The sequence below is a fragment of the Hyperoodon ampullatus genome (assembly GCF_949752795.1).
Source record: "Hyperoodon ampullatus genome assembly, chromosome: 16".
Lineage (NCBI taxonomy): Eukaryota > Metazoa > Chordata > Mammalia > Artiodactyla > Ziphiidae > Hyperoodon > Hyperoodon ampullatus.
In genome coordinates this window covers 71,115,054-71,132,758 of record NC_136929.1, presented here as the reverse complement: position 1 = coordinate 71,132,758, position 17,705 = coordinate 71,115,054, and the positions used below count along the sequence as shown (strand labels likewise).

Here is a 17,705-nt window from a genome sequence, read left to right as displayed (position 1 = left end):
AGCTCTCGTCAATATATTTAAGAAATAGCTATCTCTATTACAAGTTTTGATAAATTTGCTTACAAATTAGTCTACTGTGAAGACTGGTCCTATTGCCAGTTTTTGCCCTCTCTCCACAAATTTGCTAGATCTTTAAATAAATTTAGGTATTTTGTTTTCACTTCAAGATTACAATTTCAGAATATGTTTAACATAAGATATATAGTTCTCAAAATATACTTAATATGCATACATCTTATAAAAATTGTCTATTAACTTTTTTTTTTCCAGGGTTCATTGAAAAATCCTTAGTGATATTGACATGTTTCAAGTGACATAAATTAGCCAATGACTCGGAATGATGGATTCCCCGAAGATTGGAAATGGTTTGCCAGTGATTGGACCAGGGACTGATATAGGGATATCTTCACTCCACATGGTGGGGTATTTGGGAAAAGTTAGTGAACTTATTTTTTGCCTCAGTGCAAAGTTGGTTTTTTTCTCTCCTATTTTTAAGACTTAAATTTGGTTTTAACTTTACCAGTTAATTTTAAAAAAACTGTATCTTCCACGGAAATCTTACAGTAATGGCGAAAGATTGTTCTCTGTTTACCTCTCTATGTTTTATTGATATGTAAAAGTAGAAATAAAACATAGACCGTATAGTTTACTATTTGAAAATGTTGAATGTATTTTCAGTGACAGTTGACATTACTTTTTTTCTTGCAGATAAAACTGATGCTATCTTTAATACTTAATTTAATATTTAAAACTAGAATATATTCTTTTTGGAACAATAGCTGTATTAAAGGCTATGTGCACTTCTTTTATTTGCTATCTTTAAGATATCTTGCCAGGACACTTCTAGGTGAAAATTGTACATTTTTTTTCTGGTTACTTTTCCATTTAACTTTTTGTAATTTTATACAATCTAGGAATGTCTATATTTTAATTTACTTTTTTTCTCTTTTAGAATTATGATTCATCTAAAGTACCGTCAGATGGGTATTGCCCTGCTTGTAGGACAAAGGGAAAGTTAAAAGCCTTAAAGACTTACCGAATTAGTTTTCAAGAATCTGTCTTTTTGTGTGAGGATCTGCAGGTAAAGTATTAATCTTAGATGGTATTGAAGTTTTCGCCTTTTGCTTTTTTCTTCAGTGTTTAAATTTGTACTCATTTTGTAGTTTTTAGACTGTATGTTTTTAATATGTAGTTAGTCTCTAGATCTGTCTGGTATGTAATTTTAAATATTTTATTTTGCCACTTGATTTCCTGAGTCATTACATGAAGATGTTTGTTTTTATTGTCATTAGACTTGTGAGAAGAGAGAATATATTTCAAGATTTTTTTTTTTAAACCTTGTGGAGGTCCTTTTAGCTGTTGTTATTCTCATGTGTTGTTTATTAACTTTGGGACTTACTGAAAAGGTTATTAATCTCTAAGTATTATGTACATAAGGCTCTAAATATCTTAGAATTATAGTAATTTGTACCCACTGGCACAACTTTTTACACAGGAGCTCGTTAAATTCCATAATGCTCTATACCTTACTGTACTTGACAACTTATGAAACTGTCATATACATACTTAATTCTCAAAACTTTGTAAAGTAGGTATTTCCATGTTATGAATAAGAAAACAGATGCAGAGGGTTTAGGAACACCACATCTTCATAAAGCAGCAGAGCAGTGATTGGAATACAGTCGTCTAATTTCAGATATGTATTATTCCAGGTAAACTAGCAGTTCATCAGAATCCTTGGAAAGCTTTTTAAAAATTTCTGGGTCTCACCTAGATGCTTATTGAATAGAGTTGGCCCAGAGTTCTGTAGTTTTATAACTTTTATAAACTGTCTGATGACCAGCCAGTTTTGGAAAATACTAGACTATATTATATTGTTGGTGATAGATACTTTTGTTGGGTAACACTTAAAGAAAATTTCAGGTATTCTTACAAATAGAAATAAATTATTTTTTTGCATTTATGCAATAAATATTTATTTGTGTGTCACCATGTTGGCACTGTTCCAGATGCTAGGATACAGGGAATAAAACAAAAATTTCTTGTTCTCAACAAGGCTATATACTAGATTGGGAAAGAAAATAAAAAAGGAAAGCATACTTTTTTGTGTGAGGTAATGAAAAGTGCTGTAGAGAAAAATAAAGCCACAGGGACTGGAGTATCAGAGAGTGGGTAATTTGCAATTTTAAATAAAGTATAGGAGGAAACTGTTAATTGAGAAAGTGACATTTGAGCAAAGATCTGAAAGAGATGAAGAGGAACAAGTCCTGCGGATACCTGAGGAGTGAGCCTTCCAGGTGGGGAGAGTAGCAGATACAAGGTCCTGAGAGAGCGGAGGCTGCCTGTCCACGTTTGTGCTACTGCAGGGAAACCAGCAGAGCTGGATCGGAGTGAGTGAAGCAGAATAAGGGAAGATGGGATGGATCCAGTAAAGCCTTGTAGGCCATTTGCTGGCTTTTACTATGAAATAAAGAACCATAGTAGGGATTTTGGCAGAGGAGTGACATGATCTGATTTTCATGTTGAAAAAAATGTGATGGGCAAGATCTGAAGCAGGGAAATGGTTGGAAGGCAGTTGTAGTATTCCAGGGAGAACAAGTAGCGGCCAGGTTGATGAGGCATGGTTGGATTCTATACGTATTTTGATAGTTAAAAGGATATGCTGAAAGAGTGGGGTACATGGTAGGAAAGGGAGGAATCAAGGATGATCCCCAGATATTTGGCTTGAATAATTGGAAGAATGGAGCTGCCGGTTGCTGAACTGAGAAAGACTTTGGGAAGAGGAAGATCTGGGGGAAAGATCAGGAGATCAGGAGCAATCAAGCTTGAGGCATCTATCTAATAACTGGGTATATGGAGTAAACAGTTGGATCTATGTGTCTGGTGTTAGGTGGAGAGTCTAAGATTGGATATATACATTTGGGAGTCATCAGCAAACTTACATGAACTTACATGGTTCAGTAAGTAATTGAACCATGGGGCTGGGTGAGTTTACCAAGAGTGTGGATAAAGAGTTGCAAAACTGAGCCCTGGAACACTCCAGCATTAAAAAGTTTGAGAGGTGAAGTGGAGCCAGCAAAGAAGTGAGAGACGTGGAGAGTGAGGTAGGCGTAATCTCAGGAAGGAAAGTATATTGTCCTGGATGTCAAGTGAAAAAATACTTAATGAAGGAAGGAATGATTTACTGTCAATTCCAGTGAGAACTCAAGGTGGCTGAGGACTCAACTCACCATTGACTGGAGTGTCATGGGGGTCCTTGCAGGCCTTGATTAGAGTAGTTTTGGTAAAGTAGTAGTGGTAAAAGCCTGATTGGACTGAGTGATGGAAAATGGGAGAGGAAGAATTGAGAAATATAGACGTGAGGTAGTACCCGGAGGGAACAGTTTTACTTTTGTTTGTTTTTAAGTTGGGAAAAACAACAGCATGTTTGTATGCTGGTTATATCCAGTGGAGAGGGAAAAATAGGAGAAAGTGTCACAGAATTGCTGGAGGGATATCCCTAGAGCAAATGACAGGCTCTGTTGCACAAGGGGAGGGCTTGACTTTAGGAGACTTGACAGGTCAGCTCATCTGTAACACCAGACTCTACAGAGTTTACTAATTAACTAGCTCAGAATAAAGTTATAGAATTGTGAGCACTGGAAAGAGAGAAAAATAAAATTTACTGATTCTAGAAGAAAATTACTTTTTTCCCTCTTCTGAACAATACGTAATATTTCAGTAGAGTTCTTTAACCAAGGACTACCAGAATAGAGAAGTCTCTGTTCTCAGAACAGTGGTTTTAACTATTATGGTTAGATGTGGTTTTTTTGCATTTTTAGTTTTTGAAGCATTCTTTTTTAAGCAATGAGGAAAAAAAAATAACCAAGAGTTTTAAGTATATACTTTGCAAATGTAAAAAAAGAACTTTAGAGTAATTATTGATCCAGTTTTTAGAAAATGTTCTAATCATCAGTAAGAGCCCAGTGTATTTTATGAAGTACATTGGTTTACACCAGGAGTCAGCAAACTCTTTGTATATTACCCACTGGCTAAGAGTGATTTGTTGTTGTTGTTGTTGTTTTTAATTAAGTAGGGGTGCTGGTGGGATGTGCACACCATGATTTTGACTCTGCTTGAGAATGGTAAAGGTTTTTTAAAAATTTTTTGCCTTTAAAAAAAAAAAGTAAAAATTTTTTTGTTAAAAAAAACATAAAATTTACCATCTTAACCTTTTTTTTTTTTTTTTGCGGTACACGGGCCTCTCACTGTTGTGGCCTCACCCGCTGCGGAGCACAGGCTCCGGACGCGCAGGCTCAGCGGCCGTGGCTCACGGGCCTAGCCGCTCCGCGGCATGTGGGATCTTCCCAGACCGGGGCACGAACCCGTGTCCCCTGAGTCGGCAGGCGGACTCTCAACCACTGTGCCACCAGGGAAGCCATCTTAACCATTTTTAAGTGTACAGTTCAGGAGTGTTTGCTATATTCACATTGTTGTATAACATATCTCTAGAACCTTTTCATCTTGCGAAACTGAAATTCTGTACCCGTTGAATAACAACTTCTCCCTGTAGCCCTGGCAACTACCATTCTACTTTGTCTCTATGAATTTGACTACTCTAGGTACCTCATATAAGTGGAATCATACAGTTTTTGTCTTTTGTGATTTTACTTAGCATAATGTCCTCAAGGTTTATCCTTATTGTCGCATATGACAGGATTTCCCTTTTTAAGGCTGAATGATATTCTATTGTATGTATATACCACGTTTTCTTTATCCATTTGTTTGTCCATGGACATTTGGTTTGCTTCTACCTCCTGGCTATTGTCAATAATGCTGCAGTGAATATGGGTGTGCAAATATCTCTTTGAGGTTTTGTTTTCAATTTTTTTGGATGACTCTGAATACAAAATTACTGCTATTGATTAGTGTTCTCTGTCTTCTGATGTGTGGTAGGACTAAGGAAATAACCTCAGGGTATAAAGTTGAGGGTCAAGTTGTTAGTTGATGGTGATTGCACAGCTAGTTGGTAACAGAAAAATCAAGAACTTGTCCTGTTAAACTAAAGAATTTCAAAGTAAGTACAATATTATGCATATAGTGTTTGCTTGTATAGAAAATGCTATACTTTAAATGAGAGCATTTCAGTTAGTTGTTGCTGTGAAGTGAACCATCTCAAAACTTAGTCACTAGAGTAACTTAATGGCTTCACTTATGATTCTGTGGGTTGACAAGGCAGTTCTTACACTTTACATACTGTTGGCTGGGACAACTAAAATGTACACATGGCAGGCTGTGGATGCTAGCTGCCAGCTGGGAACTCAACTCAGGTAGTCAGCCAGGATCTCACTTCTTTTCCATGAGGGTCTCTCGGTGAGGCTAACTGGGATCCTTACAGTGTGATGGCTGGGACTAAGAAAGATTGTTCAGAAAGAGGGCTCCCAGAGGGCAAGCCCAATAAGCCAGTGCTTATGAAACATGTGCATCCTGGTTGCTAATGTCCCATTAAAGCTAGTCACGTGGCCAAGCCTGAGGCTGTGTGGCAGGGGGCTGACTGTACAAGGGCATGAGTGTCTGGAGGTATAGTTCTTCAGTTCACTAGAGGCCACCAAGGGAGCAATCTACCATACTTGTGTAGAAGAAAGCATATTTTAAATGAGGGCACACAGTATGTAGATTTCTTGCAGTTGTCTTGTAAAATATTTTACTAGTTTTCAAACTTAGGGGAAATTCATTGATTATTTTAGTGATTTGTTTACTCTTGATATTTGCCTGCAATTGTGTTCATGCATGGTGAAGTTATTAAAATTCAGCCAGTTTGATTCTTAGACCCAATATGGTGTAAAATTGATATGCTGATGTGCTCTCAGATTAATACTCAGTCTCAAAACTGAGAAACAATACAGATTACTCTGTGCGACTTTATTGGTTTGAAAATACTTTTCTAGTTTTTAATGCTATGCAGTGTACCTGTCTTAAAAAGAATAATACACTCATAAAATGTTGGAATTTTTAATTCACTCAACATTAGATTCTTTATTAAAGCAAAATTATGTATGTTTTCCTTGCTAGCTTACTCTAGAGTAACTCAGATTAAACCCTTGATTGTTCAAATTAACTAGGAAAAATTACTCTTTTGGGGACGAAATTTTTGATTAAATAGCTGTTTATCCCTGGCTCCTTCAAATTTAGATTGATAACATTATATACCCTCTCATGTCAAATTAATGCTCAAATTTTATACATATTTTTCATGATATAGAATCTGTGAAGTTAAAGCTTGAGCTTATTTGAATTTTTAGTTTTTGTTATTTTTTTCTTTCTAGTGCATCTATCCCTTGGGCTCTAAATCACTTAATAACTTAATTACTCCTGATTTGGAAGACTGTCACACTCCAAATAAGCCTCAAAAAAGAAAGATTGTGGAAACCAACTATAAAGATTCACCTCTTTTAGCAAATTCCAAAAAGACTAAAAATCATAATGGTATTGATGGTGAACAAGTTTTGAACAGTAAACATAATGAAGAAAAGTATGATGAAACCTCATCAGACTTACCTGGTTTACTACACGGTGGTCAACAGAATCCAATTAGGACAACTGATTCCTTGGAGCAGAATGAGATTTTGGAAGCTGATATTGTTGACATGCCTGCTGAAGAAGATTCTACTATGGTTGATGTTTCTGGAACTGGAGGGACTTCCCCTCAAAATGAAGGATGCACGTCTGAACTGGAAATGCCGTTGGAGAGCAAGCATACCTCGTTTTGCCAGACTTCATGTGTCCAATGGAAAAACGCACATGCTCTCTGTTGGTTAGACTGTATCCTGTCAGCATTGGTGCACTTGGAAGGGTTGAAAAACACTGTGACTGACCTATGCTCTAAAGAGGAGTCTGTGTTCGGTCGGTTGTTTACCAGGTATAATCAAGCCAATGAGTTTCTGCACACCAGTCAGTTGGATGGAGTTAAAGGTTAGTAATAACATTTTATTTCTCTTTAATTTTTAAAGAGGTTAATGTTGAACGTTGTCTTGTAGCACGCGAAAAGGTGCCATCAATAGCTTTTGTTTTACGTAGAACCTCGGAGCAAGGAGCACAGGGACCGAGTCTGTCTTGAAGCTTGAGTGAACACCAGTTGTGTTATCATGACTTCCCAAAAGGCAGTCTTTTTCAAAAACTAAGAGTAAAGAATAAAGAGGCTATGGCTGTATCTTAGCTGTCAGGGTAATGGTGGTCAACATAGAGTCCATCAAAGTACAACTTTAAGTTTTTGAGTTGCCGTAAAGCAGAATAAAGAAGTAAATACAAACAATCCATAATCCCACAACTCCCCAAAAATCTCTTTTCACAGTGAGGGCTATATTTTTATTTTCTATAAAATAGGATACCCATGAACCCAAGATAAATTAAAATATTTCCAGTGACTTGCATCTACCTATGTGTTCCTCCACATCCCATCATCTACCTCCCCCAAAGTTAATCATTATCCTGAAATGTGTTATATCGTTTCTTGTTTTTTAATAGTTTTTCCTACATATATATGGCTAAGCAATATATTGCGTAATTTAATATTTTGAACTTTATAAAAAAAGACATATGTACAGTATTTCTTCTGGGACTTTCTTTTCTTTTTATAAAGATTTATCTATGCTGCTGCTTGTGTTTGTGTTTCATTGATTTTTATTGCTATATAATATTTCCAGTTCGTAAGTATATCAGTTTGTAAGTACATAAGTGTTTTTATTCATCTGTCATTGGGTTGTTTTTTTGCAATTGTAAATACTGCTGCTGTGACTATTCTTAGGCAAGTCTCCTGGGGCACAAGAGTTTTTCTTGGATATACCATAGGATAGGCTCTGAGTTCAGATTTACTAGATAATGGCTAATGGGTTTTTTTCCGAAGTGGTTGTACCAGTCTACTCCCATTAGCAATGTAGAAGAGATCTTCCTAATCCATATTTCCTCCGTTGGTTTTTTTCACACGTGGTGATTTTTGCAATTTGAATGATATAAAATGGTTTGTGGTCTTGATTTGCTTTTCCCAGATTTTAAAGAGGTTGAACAGCTCTTTGTATGTAGATTGAGCCTCTCTGTTCCCTCTGTGAAGCCTGTTTGTGTCTTATCCCTGTTTGTTGTATTGTCATGTTCTTATTGATTTGTGTGGGTTTTTATATGTCCTTGTTGCTATATTTATTCAGACAGGTTACTGAATCTCCCAGTTTGTATCTCATGTTTCTACTTTTTTAAAGATATCTTTTGATGACAGAAATTGTTAATCTTTCCTTGTATAGCTAGTAATGTCTGTGGTTTTAAAAAGAAATGTTTCCTTTCTCCAAGATCAGAAAGTCATTTACCTCTGTTTTCACTGAGAAGTCACAGAGCTTTGCTTTTTACATTGAAATTCTTAGTTCAACTGGAGGTAATTGTGTCTGGTATGTGGTAACGGTTCATTTTTTTCCATTGCATAGCCAGTTTTTCTAGCTCCACCTTTTTCCTCAATTGATCTGCCATGCCCCCTTTGTCATATAACATTCTATGTATGTGTGCAGCTGTTCCTGAACTCTGTTTTGTTTTCTTGGTCACTTTATCTGTCCCTGCACCAGTACCACACTATTTTAATTATTAGGGCATTTTAGGTCTTGCTATCCTCATCTTTATTCAACTTGACTTTGATCATGCAATCTTTTTTTTTTTTTTTTTTTTTTTTTTTGCGGTACGCGGGCCTCTCATTGTTGTGGCCTCTCCCGTTGCGGAGCACAGGCTCCGGACGCGCAGGCTCAGCGGCCATGGCTCACGGGCCCAGCCACTCCGCGGCATGTGGGATCTTCCTGGACCGGGGCCTGAACCCGTGTCCCCTGCATCGGCAGGCGGACTCTCAACCACTGCGCCACCAGGGAAGCCCCCCATGCAATCTTTTATATAGATCTTATACATTGTTTCCCCATTGTTGACTATTTTTCTGTCTCTGTACCAATGCCATACTCTTTAATTATTATGGCTTTTGGGGTTTTGGTAGGTGGAGAATCCTAACCTTTATGCAGTTTGACTTCGGTTGTGCAACATTTTACTTTATTAGTATACTCTTATACATTGTTTCCCCATTGTTAACCATTCAGGCTACTTACCATTTTTTTTTTTTTGCTATTATGTGTAAATACCATGGCAGATATCCGTGTATTCTTTGAATCTATTGCTGATTATACCCTAGAAGGGATGTTAAAATATTTATATTTATATAAAGAGTAGCCCCCACTGGCTGCAACTAGAGAAAGCCCATGCACAGCAACAAAGACCCAACACATCCAAAAGTAAATAAATAAAATAAATAAATTTATATTAAAAAAAAGAAGGGGATCCCCTTGGGGATCCTTTAAAAAAAAAAAGAGTCTTTCTAAATGGCTTTCCGGAAGGGTTATACCAACATAATAATTCCATTTTCATATGTAGAAATAAACATCCCAGAACACTCTAATCACTTTTGCATAGAAACGTTTAAAAAGTTGTAAGTTTTTTAGATAAAAAATATTTTGTTTCCATTTGAGTTTCTTTGAGATTGAATTTTTTTGCAATTTTAAAATTCAGTTTCTCACAAGCATATTTGCTTTTGCCTTTTCTCTTTATTTCTGTTTTCTATAATTATAGAAACCCCAGTACTGAGTTGTTGACAGTTGGTTGTTGTAGAAGAACATACCTCATTCAAATTTTGACTTGAATATTAAATTAGTATTAACTTTTTATTTTAATATTATATTACTTTTTTACAAGATAATTGTAGTTTTTACAATATAGTTGTAATTACATTTGTTCAAGCTACATTACTTTGGATTGTAAGTTTTCTCTTTTCTTCAGTGTGGTCAAATAACAAAAATTCTGGTTAATGCTTACTTCATATTACAGAAGACTCCGGATGTTTTCATAGTGAAACATATAAGCAGAGTGTGATCAGGCTGTATGAATTATTTATTCATAAGAGATTTGAGTGAAAAGATCTGTTTGTAGCTTAAAAGTAACTAGAGTCAGATGCATATGGCGGTTTTTATTCAAAATAATTTTCTTATTAAACTTAGGTAGCTTCCTGCCAGAGTAATTGCATCTTGAGGACTTTTACCCTAAAGAAATGATGAAAAACATGGACAGGTGTGTGCCCAAAGATGTTTAACATGATAATATTTATAATAGTAAAAAAAGAAACAACTTAAATGTCCAGCAATAGGGAATGGCTAATAAAACTATGGTTCAGTCAGAGTGTAATTACTAGCCTGCAAATTTTTTAATGAAGCAGATTTGTGTAAAAAAAAAAAAGCAGAATGTAGAATTGTATGAAATGCGATGATGTCATTGAAGACCCTTCATTGGGAAATAATCATGACTTTATTGAGACTCCTTATAAATTTGTCTGCTCCTGTGACCTAGTTAAGTTCAATAAAAGTTAAACAGAGAGGATTAAATGGTTAGATTTTGCCTCTAGCGTAAGTAATAATTTCATGAAAAGAGAGAGCTTCAGCTGTTTCAGGGATGGGCAAAGTATCTGAAAGTGTGGCTCTTTAGCTAGGCCTGTGATTATTTGGATGAGAAAGACTTGCACTGAGATTTTACTCAGGCAGAATGATGTTGAGCCAGGCAGTCGGTACTAATGATATTGAGCTGTTCACACACATTGAGGGAATATATGGTATACCACAGAGAGAGGAAGAAGAATGAAGGAATTTTGTATTTTCCATTTTTGTCTCTGCAAAATTTGTTGACTCTGGTAAACTTTCATTTTGGTAATGTCTTAATTGTCTGTAGAAAGAAATAGGTTGATGAGAAATTGATAATGTTCTGTATTCTATTATCAGATGGAGATTGTAAAAAACTTCCTTCTGAAATATTTGCAAAGATAGAGACCTGTCTGAATGAAGTCAGAGATGATATTTTTATTAGGCTTCAGCCTCAGCTTAGGTGTACATTAGGTAAGTAATTTATGGAATTTAATTGTATTACTCATCTACCATAAAGACATACTTATATCAAAAGGAAATATAATACTGTTTTACTACTTGGGATGATCAGATTCTTGGAATCTGATCATTTCATCACTGGTTAAATCATTCGTGGATGGAGGTGTTCTATATAAATATGCCGGCATGTGTCCCACCCCTTCAGCGTGGATGCAGTTCTCAGACCCAGCTGAATACTCACGGGATACACCCTCAGTTGCTTTCCCAATACTGTCCCCCAGTAGACTACTCCAGCGTTTTCAACCTTGACTGACTGTGCATTCAAAAAGCACCTAGGAAGTTTAAAAGTAAATAACTAGTGCTGGGGGCCCATTATATAAGAATCTCAAGATGGAGTTCAAGTATCAGTAATTTTTAGAAGCCTCCCTGTGATTCTTATGGACGGATGGGGTTGAGAATCTCTGGTCTACACCAACCATAGTAATTCTATTTCCCCTGCTAGTGATTGGTTTAGGAATGGACATATGGTACAATTTTAGCCAATGGAATATGAGGAGATATATACTGATGACCTTTTGGGAAAGTTTTCTTACTTTTAAAAAGGGCATAAGAATGAGACCCGCTTTGTCCTTTATGAATTGTCTTTTGGCCTCTGGGAACAGAGTGGAACAGGGGTGCTAGAGTCTCCAGGTCTTTATAAAATTTTTTTGTATTGCAAAAAGGAGCTGGTAGTGATTATTTTTTTGAGGGGGTGCCTTTTGTTTTATTTCTCTTTATGTTTTATTTCTCTTTCTCTTTTTTTTTTTTTTTCCCCCCGCCACACGGCTCACAGGATCTTAGTTCCCCGACCAGGGATTGAACCCAGGGCCCCAGCAATGAAAGAGCTGAGTCCTAACCACTGGACCGCCAGGGAATTACCATATTTCTCTTTATCCTTTTTTTTTTAAAGTCTATTTTTTAAAATTTTTATTTATTTTTGGCTGTGTTGGGTCTTCGTTGCTGCATGTGGGCTTTCTCTAGTTGCAGCGAGCGGGGGCTACTCTTCATTGCAGTGCGCGGGCTTCTCATTGAATGGCTTCATTTGTTGCGGAGCACGGGCTCTAGGCACGTGGGCTTCAGTAGTTGTGGCACGTGGGCTCAGTAGTTGTGGCTTGCAGGCTCAGTAGTTGTGGTGCGTGGGCTTCTCATTGCGGTGGCTTCTCTTGTTGCGGAGCATGGACTCTAGGCGTGCAGGCTTTAGTAGTTGTGGCGCACGGGCTTAGTTGCTCCGCGGCATGTGGGATCTTCCCGGACCAGGGCTTGAACCCTGCATTGGTAGGCGTATTCCCAACCAGCGCGCCACCAGGGAAGTCCCTCTCTTTATCCTTGTATTAACTCTTCAATTAACATTGTGTTGTAGTAGCTGAATGTATGATACTCCTATTAGTATAATACTCCTGTTAAATTACGTAAAATATCAATGCCTTCAAGTTTTTCTCTCAACAAGTGGCATTTATTTCATCAGACCCAGATAGTGTAGCTGGAAGCAGTGTCTTTTTTGCATGGTTGTATCCCCTATTTCTTTGTCCCACAGTTTTGTCCCCTAGTTTTGCTATTTTGTTTTTTATGAACTCTTACATATATAAGTTTACTCTGTTCTTATAAACTGATTTTCCATATGCCAGATCTTTGGCATTGCCTCCTCTAGGACTGAAGGGCTATTCTAATTCATCATCAGGTGGGATCTCAGATGGGATGAATATTCTTTTATTCTTTTTATCAAAGTATGATTTACATATAGTAAAATCCTTTTCAGATGTATACAGTTGTGTTACCATTTCCACAATCAAAATATAGAACAGTTCTATCACCATGAAAATGTTCCCCTGGCTCCTTTATGGTCAGCCCCTTTCCTTACCCCCGATCACTGATCTGTTGGGTGGATACTCATTTCAAAGGAGCCTTTTTCATGAGATTGCCAGAGTGTAGACTGAGGGGCTCCCGTGTTGCATTTTGCAGGTATCATTTCCCTCCTAGAGTGACCTGAGATGTTTTATTCAGGTTCCCTACTCCAGTTCCCAATTGAATTAAAGAGTGGTTTCTTCCCCAGTCTGAATCATCACTCTTCTTATCCCTGCTAATTGTATTTACAAGGTGGCGTCTTGCTCCATTGCTACCTTGGGTCTGGGATTTGTAAATTTGTGCACTCATAGCCATTGGGCATGCATACAGCTCCTCCAATCCAGTAGAATCCTCTCATTTGTGTTTGTACTACTCAGTCAGCAGTGAGAGGTGCTGCATTAGAGGCTAAGATCTTACTAATGAAATCTTTGTTTCAGGGAGCACTTTAGAGTCTTACAACATATGTGTCCTCATTCTGAATATTAACGTGTATTTTAAAGTACTAAAGAAAGAGAAGTGGAATCTGTATTGACCCAGAATGTTTGTTAAATTTTTAAGGTCAGCCAGCTACTTCCTCGTTTTGATTATTGTTTTTAAAAAACGCATTGTAAACTGTCCTCTCTGCTCTCCCTCCCCACAGTTTAAGAAATATAACATTACAAATACAACTGAAGCCCTTTTTGTACTCTTCCCCAATTCTTCCTTACCTCCCCACAAAGGTAACTACTATCTTCAGTTTGGTGTTTTCTTTCCCTCTAATGTGTATATTTCTTTCTTTTTTTTAAAAAAGGAAAAAGCTGTTATTGTTATGGTTTCTACTTATTTATGTAAGTGTAAAGAGTAAGTTAGCCTTTGAGTGTTGTGTACCAGTGTAAGGATAAACAGACCACTAGAACAGAATAGAAAGTCCAGATCAGAACCCTCCCCGTTTGGTTACTTCATAACCATGATGGAGGTACTGATGCAGGTAGGTGGGGAAAGAAAAGGCCATCCAGGAAACGGTGCTTGGGACAGTAGTTTCCTGATACAGGGGGAAAATTAGATCCCTACTTCACACCATAATTAGAAAGAAACTTCAGCATATTTAAAAGCCTAGACATGAAAAGCAGAGTTGTAAAACTTTGGAAGAAAATATAGGTGAATATTCTACCACTCAGTGGGGAAGAATTTCCTAAATAAGATACATAAAAGAAGAGATTGGTGACTGTGATTACATTAAAGTTTAAAACCTCTGGGCAAAGATAGAACAAAGAAATAATACCCAGGATATCTTACAAAGAACTCCTGTACATCAGTTAAAAAAAAAAAAAAAAAAAGACAAAAACTGATAGAAAAATGGCCAGAAGACATTAATGAGAAATTAACAGAAGAGGAAACTTGAATAGCTAGACAGCAAGGAGTCCCTGAAAGGTTTGCATCCTGGTAGTAAACGAAGGTACTTTAGGGAAATATGCAAACTAGGTACAGATGATCCCCATCTTTCAATGGTCTGACTTTTGACTTTTTGAGTTTACAATGATGTTAAAGAGATAAATGCATTCAGTAGAAACTGCACTTTGAATTTTGATCTTTTCCTGGGCTAGTGGTAAGTGGTATGATACTTGTGATGCTGGGCAGTGGCAGTGAGCTGCAGCTCCCAGCCAGCTATGCAGTCATGGGGTAAACAACCGATACACTTACAACCATGCTAGACCCAGACCACCGTTCTGTTTTTCACTTTCATTATAGTATTCAATAAATTATATGAGATATTCAATACTTTATTTAAAAATAGGCTTTGTATTCAATGATTTTGCCCAACTGTAGTCTAATGTTAAGTTTTCTGAGCACATTGAAGTTAGGCTGGGTTAAGCTGTGATATTCAGTAGGTTAGGTGTATTAAATGCATTTTCGACTTAATGATATTTTCAGCTTACAGTATAAAGGTTTATTGGGACCTAACCCTATCATAAGATGAGGAAGATCTGTAGTTGGGTAGGAGTTGGCGATAAGGTACTACAGGCAAAGAAACCACTTATCTAGGGCTTCCCTGGTGGCTCAGTGGTTAAGAAGCCGCCTGCCAATGCAGGGAACATGGGTTCGAGCCCTGGTCCGGGAAGATCCCACATGCCGCGGAGCAACTAAGCCCGTGCGCCACAACTGCTGAGCTTGTGCTCTAGAGCCCGCGAGCCACAACTACTGAGCCCGTGTGCGACAACTGCTGAAGCCCGCAAGCCTAGAGCCTGTGCTTCGCAACAAGAGAAGCCACCACAATGAGAGGCCCATGCACTGCAATGAGGAGTAGCCCCCGCTCGCCGCAACTAGAGAAAGCCCGAGCGCAGTAACGAAGACCCAACGCAGCCATAAGTCAATCAATCAATCAATAAACCACTTAACTAATTTAGGCTGGAGGTTCTAAAAATTAGAATTAGGTATTGGCATTATATGTTCTCTAATAGGATGCTTTATACCCATAAAACTTATAATCAAAGGAAAAATAATTAAGATCAATTTAGGAGCTATGTAAATTATCTAAAATGATCTGTAATCATGTAACTTATTTAACTGTGTTTTGAGCTCTTTCATGATATTTTGATTCATTGAAAACTTCATGTATTTTTAGACCTAAAGATTCTATGTCGTCATGAAATATAAATTATTTACTTTTTCACTTAATATTTAGTTACAATAGAGTAAGCATTTAAAGGCTGATAACTAATTACAAACTCATGCTATACTGTGCACTGTTTATGCGTATGATGTTGCATATGTTCATTTTTAGGAGATTGATTTGTATTTATTTCTGTTTATAAAAAATATTTTGTTTTATGTTTTTTGTACAAAAATAGCTGTGGGACTATACCACAAAGATGACTATTAAAATAGCCTTTGTGACCACCGATATTTATAGAGTGTGCTTAGGCAATAAAACCCACTGTTCTGCCTTTTGGTCCTGCCAAGGTGACTCCTGGCTGTGTTCCAGGCAACTGTAGTTCCAGGCCACGGGGAGAACTGAACCACGGAAGTGAGACTGTCCCAGGGGACGGAGAGGCTAGAAGGACTCAGGTTCTTTCTCAGGCCAAATCAGTAAGGCAGCATCTAAGCTCCCTGGAGGATAGGAAGGAGAGAAACCAATTGGAGGATGAATGTAAGAGGAGAATATAAATCCTCCTACTAACTTGCTTGCTGGTCTCTAAATTGGAAAACAGAATCCACAGTTGGGTTTTTGTTTTAATGACAACAAAATTCAGATCTTCTTTAGCCTTAAAGTTGTTGACGTTTAATTTTAATTGTTAAAAGATTAAGAAGAGTAGTAGGTAAGGAGTCTGGAGATTTGAATCTGGTCCTCTAAGCCTGGTTTGTCATGCCCTCACCACATGTAGAACAAGAGAGTCAGAATAGAGATGGCTTTTTAATGGTTTTGTCCAGCTCTGAAATTATTATCGTACAGTGTCACCAGTCATATTACTTTTAGTATCTGTACCAAACAAACCTGTATATATTTTTACTTTGGTTTTATAATACTCTAGGGCTGTTATAGTTCTGAGGATATTTTTTCCCTGAGAAAACCTAAAAAGATCTGAGGAGACAGTATTGAGCCTTTTCTATCTTTTGTCTTAAGAAGTTTTCATAAGTGTCCACCAGGACGAATGAAAGATACTGAGTGTTAATTAAATCTTTATGATGGACATTTTTAGAAAATGCTTTGAAAACTTCCCTTGCCCAACTGTGAATAACTTACTCTGTCATACATACATATTCACATATACTCACACTGTGAATATAGTGAGAAAAGACAACAATTTGTAATCTTGGTTTATCTTTTTTCAGTTAATTATGAGCAATAATTTTTTTTTTCTTCTTCAAGGTGATATGGAAAGCCCTGTGTTTGCATTTCCCCTGCTCTTAAAAACAGAACCCCACGTTGAGAAGCTCTTCACATATTCTTTTTCTTGGAATTTTGAATGTTCACAGTGTGGACACAAATATCAAAACAGGTTAGTTTTTCTGTTTTTTAAAATGGATTCATTCTATTGAAAAGGGCTCCAAGTAATAAAATTTGAAGAAAACTTGCTTCCACTTGTAGCACTGCTCTCTCTACCCTTGATAAAATTTCCCACCATATATTGACATTTTTCCACCATTAAGGTTAAAAGGAAAATTTAGAGCCTCAGAAATTGCAATTTGCTTGCTTCTTCATACTAGAAGAGTACAAAAAAAAAAAAATGGTTTGATAGATTACTAGAAGGCATTTTCTTAAGAAGTTCTTTAGTGGGAAGGGGGACAAATGGGAACGTAGCGTGGTCGTTCCCCTGTCCTCCCCTCCCCTCTGGATTCCCTGCCGAGTCAGAATACCTCTTAGAATTCTTTGAAAAACTATGTGTGTTTTGTTTACTCCAATATTAGGGACTAGGGCTTTTGTTTGCTTGTTTTTAACATCATGGAAACTTGATTTGAGGCTCCCAGAGTCTGGTAGCGGTCCTCAGAGGTGACTTACGCTTTCCCATTCCTTCCCTTAGTCCCATGAAAGACCAGCCATCACCTTCCATCAGCCTTCCACACGTGAGCTGTCCCAGCCGTCCTTTCTACTCCCCTGATGCCTCTAGGTGAGGATTAGAGGGATCATGACTGTTGTACATGACCCTGAGATTGGTACTTGGGAGGAAGCATGGAGAAGAAAGAAGCTGCAAATTTATTTTGCCCCCATACACCTACCACGTAAATAAGGAGGGAAATTAGGTTTTAGAAGAGGAGTCAGGGAGAGAAACTTCATCAGGCATGATACCCTCACTTTCTCCATATATGAGAAAGTCTCTGGCTGGCTGGCCTTTCCTCTTTTCTGAAAGTCAACTATTAGTAAACTAGAAAATTTGGAGTCTCTCCAAGTTATTAAATAAAACTATGAGAGAAAAGTATTGCTTTAGA

The 17,705-nt window shown here is 37.3% G+C and overlaps 1 protein-coding gene across 1 annotated transcript in view; it reads left to right on the top strand.

Annotated features, from left to right (window-relative positions):
* Positions 1-337: 337 nt before the first annotated feature.
* The window catches only part of USPL1 (ubiquitin specific peptidase like 1), a gene marked incomplete at both ends in the record, with an annotated part of 29,928 nt that continues 12,560 nt past the window's right edge, over positions 338-17,705 (top strand). Inside the window, 5 exons of the mRNA XM_079721803.1 lie at positions 338-436; positions 953-1,081; positions 6,306-6,951; positions 10,818-10,931; positions 16,648-16,777. Coding sequence (XP_079577929.1) covers positions 338-436; positions 953-1,081; positions 6,306-6,951; positions 10,818-10,931; positions 16,648-16,777 — 1,118 coding nt within the window. The remainder of the gene's footprint in view (positions 437-952; positions 1,082-6,305; positions 6,952-10,817; positions 10,932-16,647; positions 16,778-17,705) is intronic.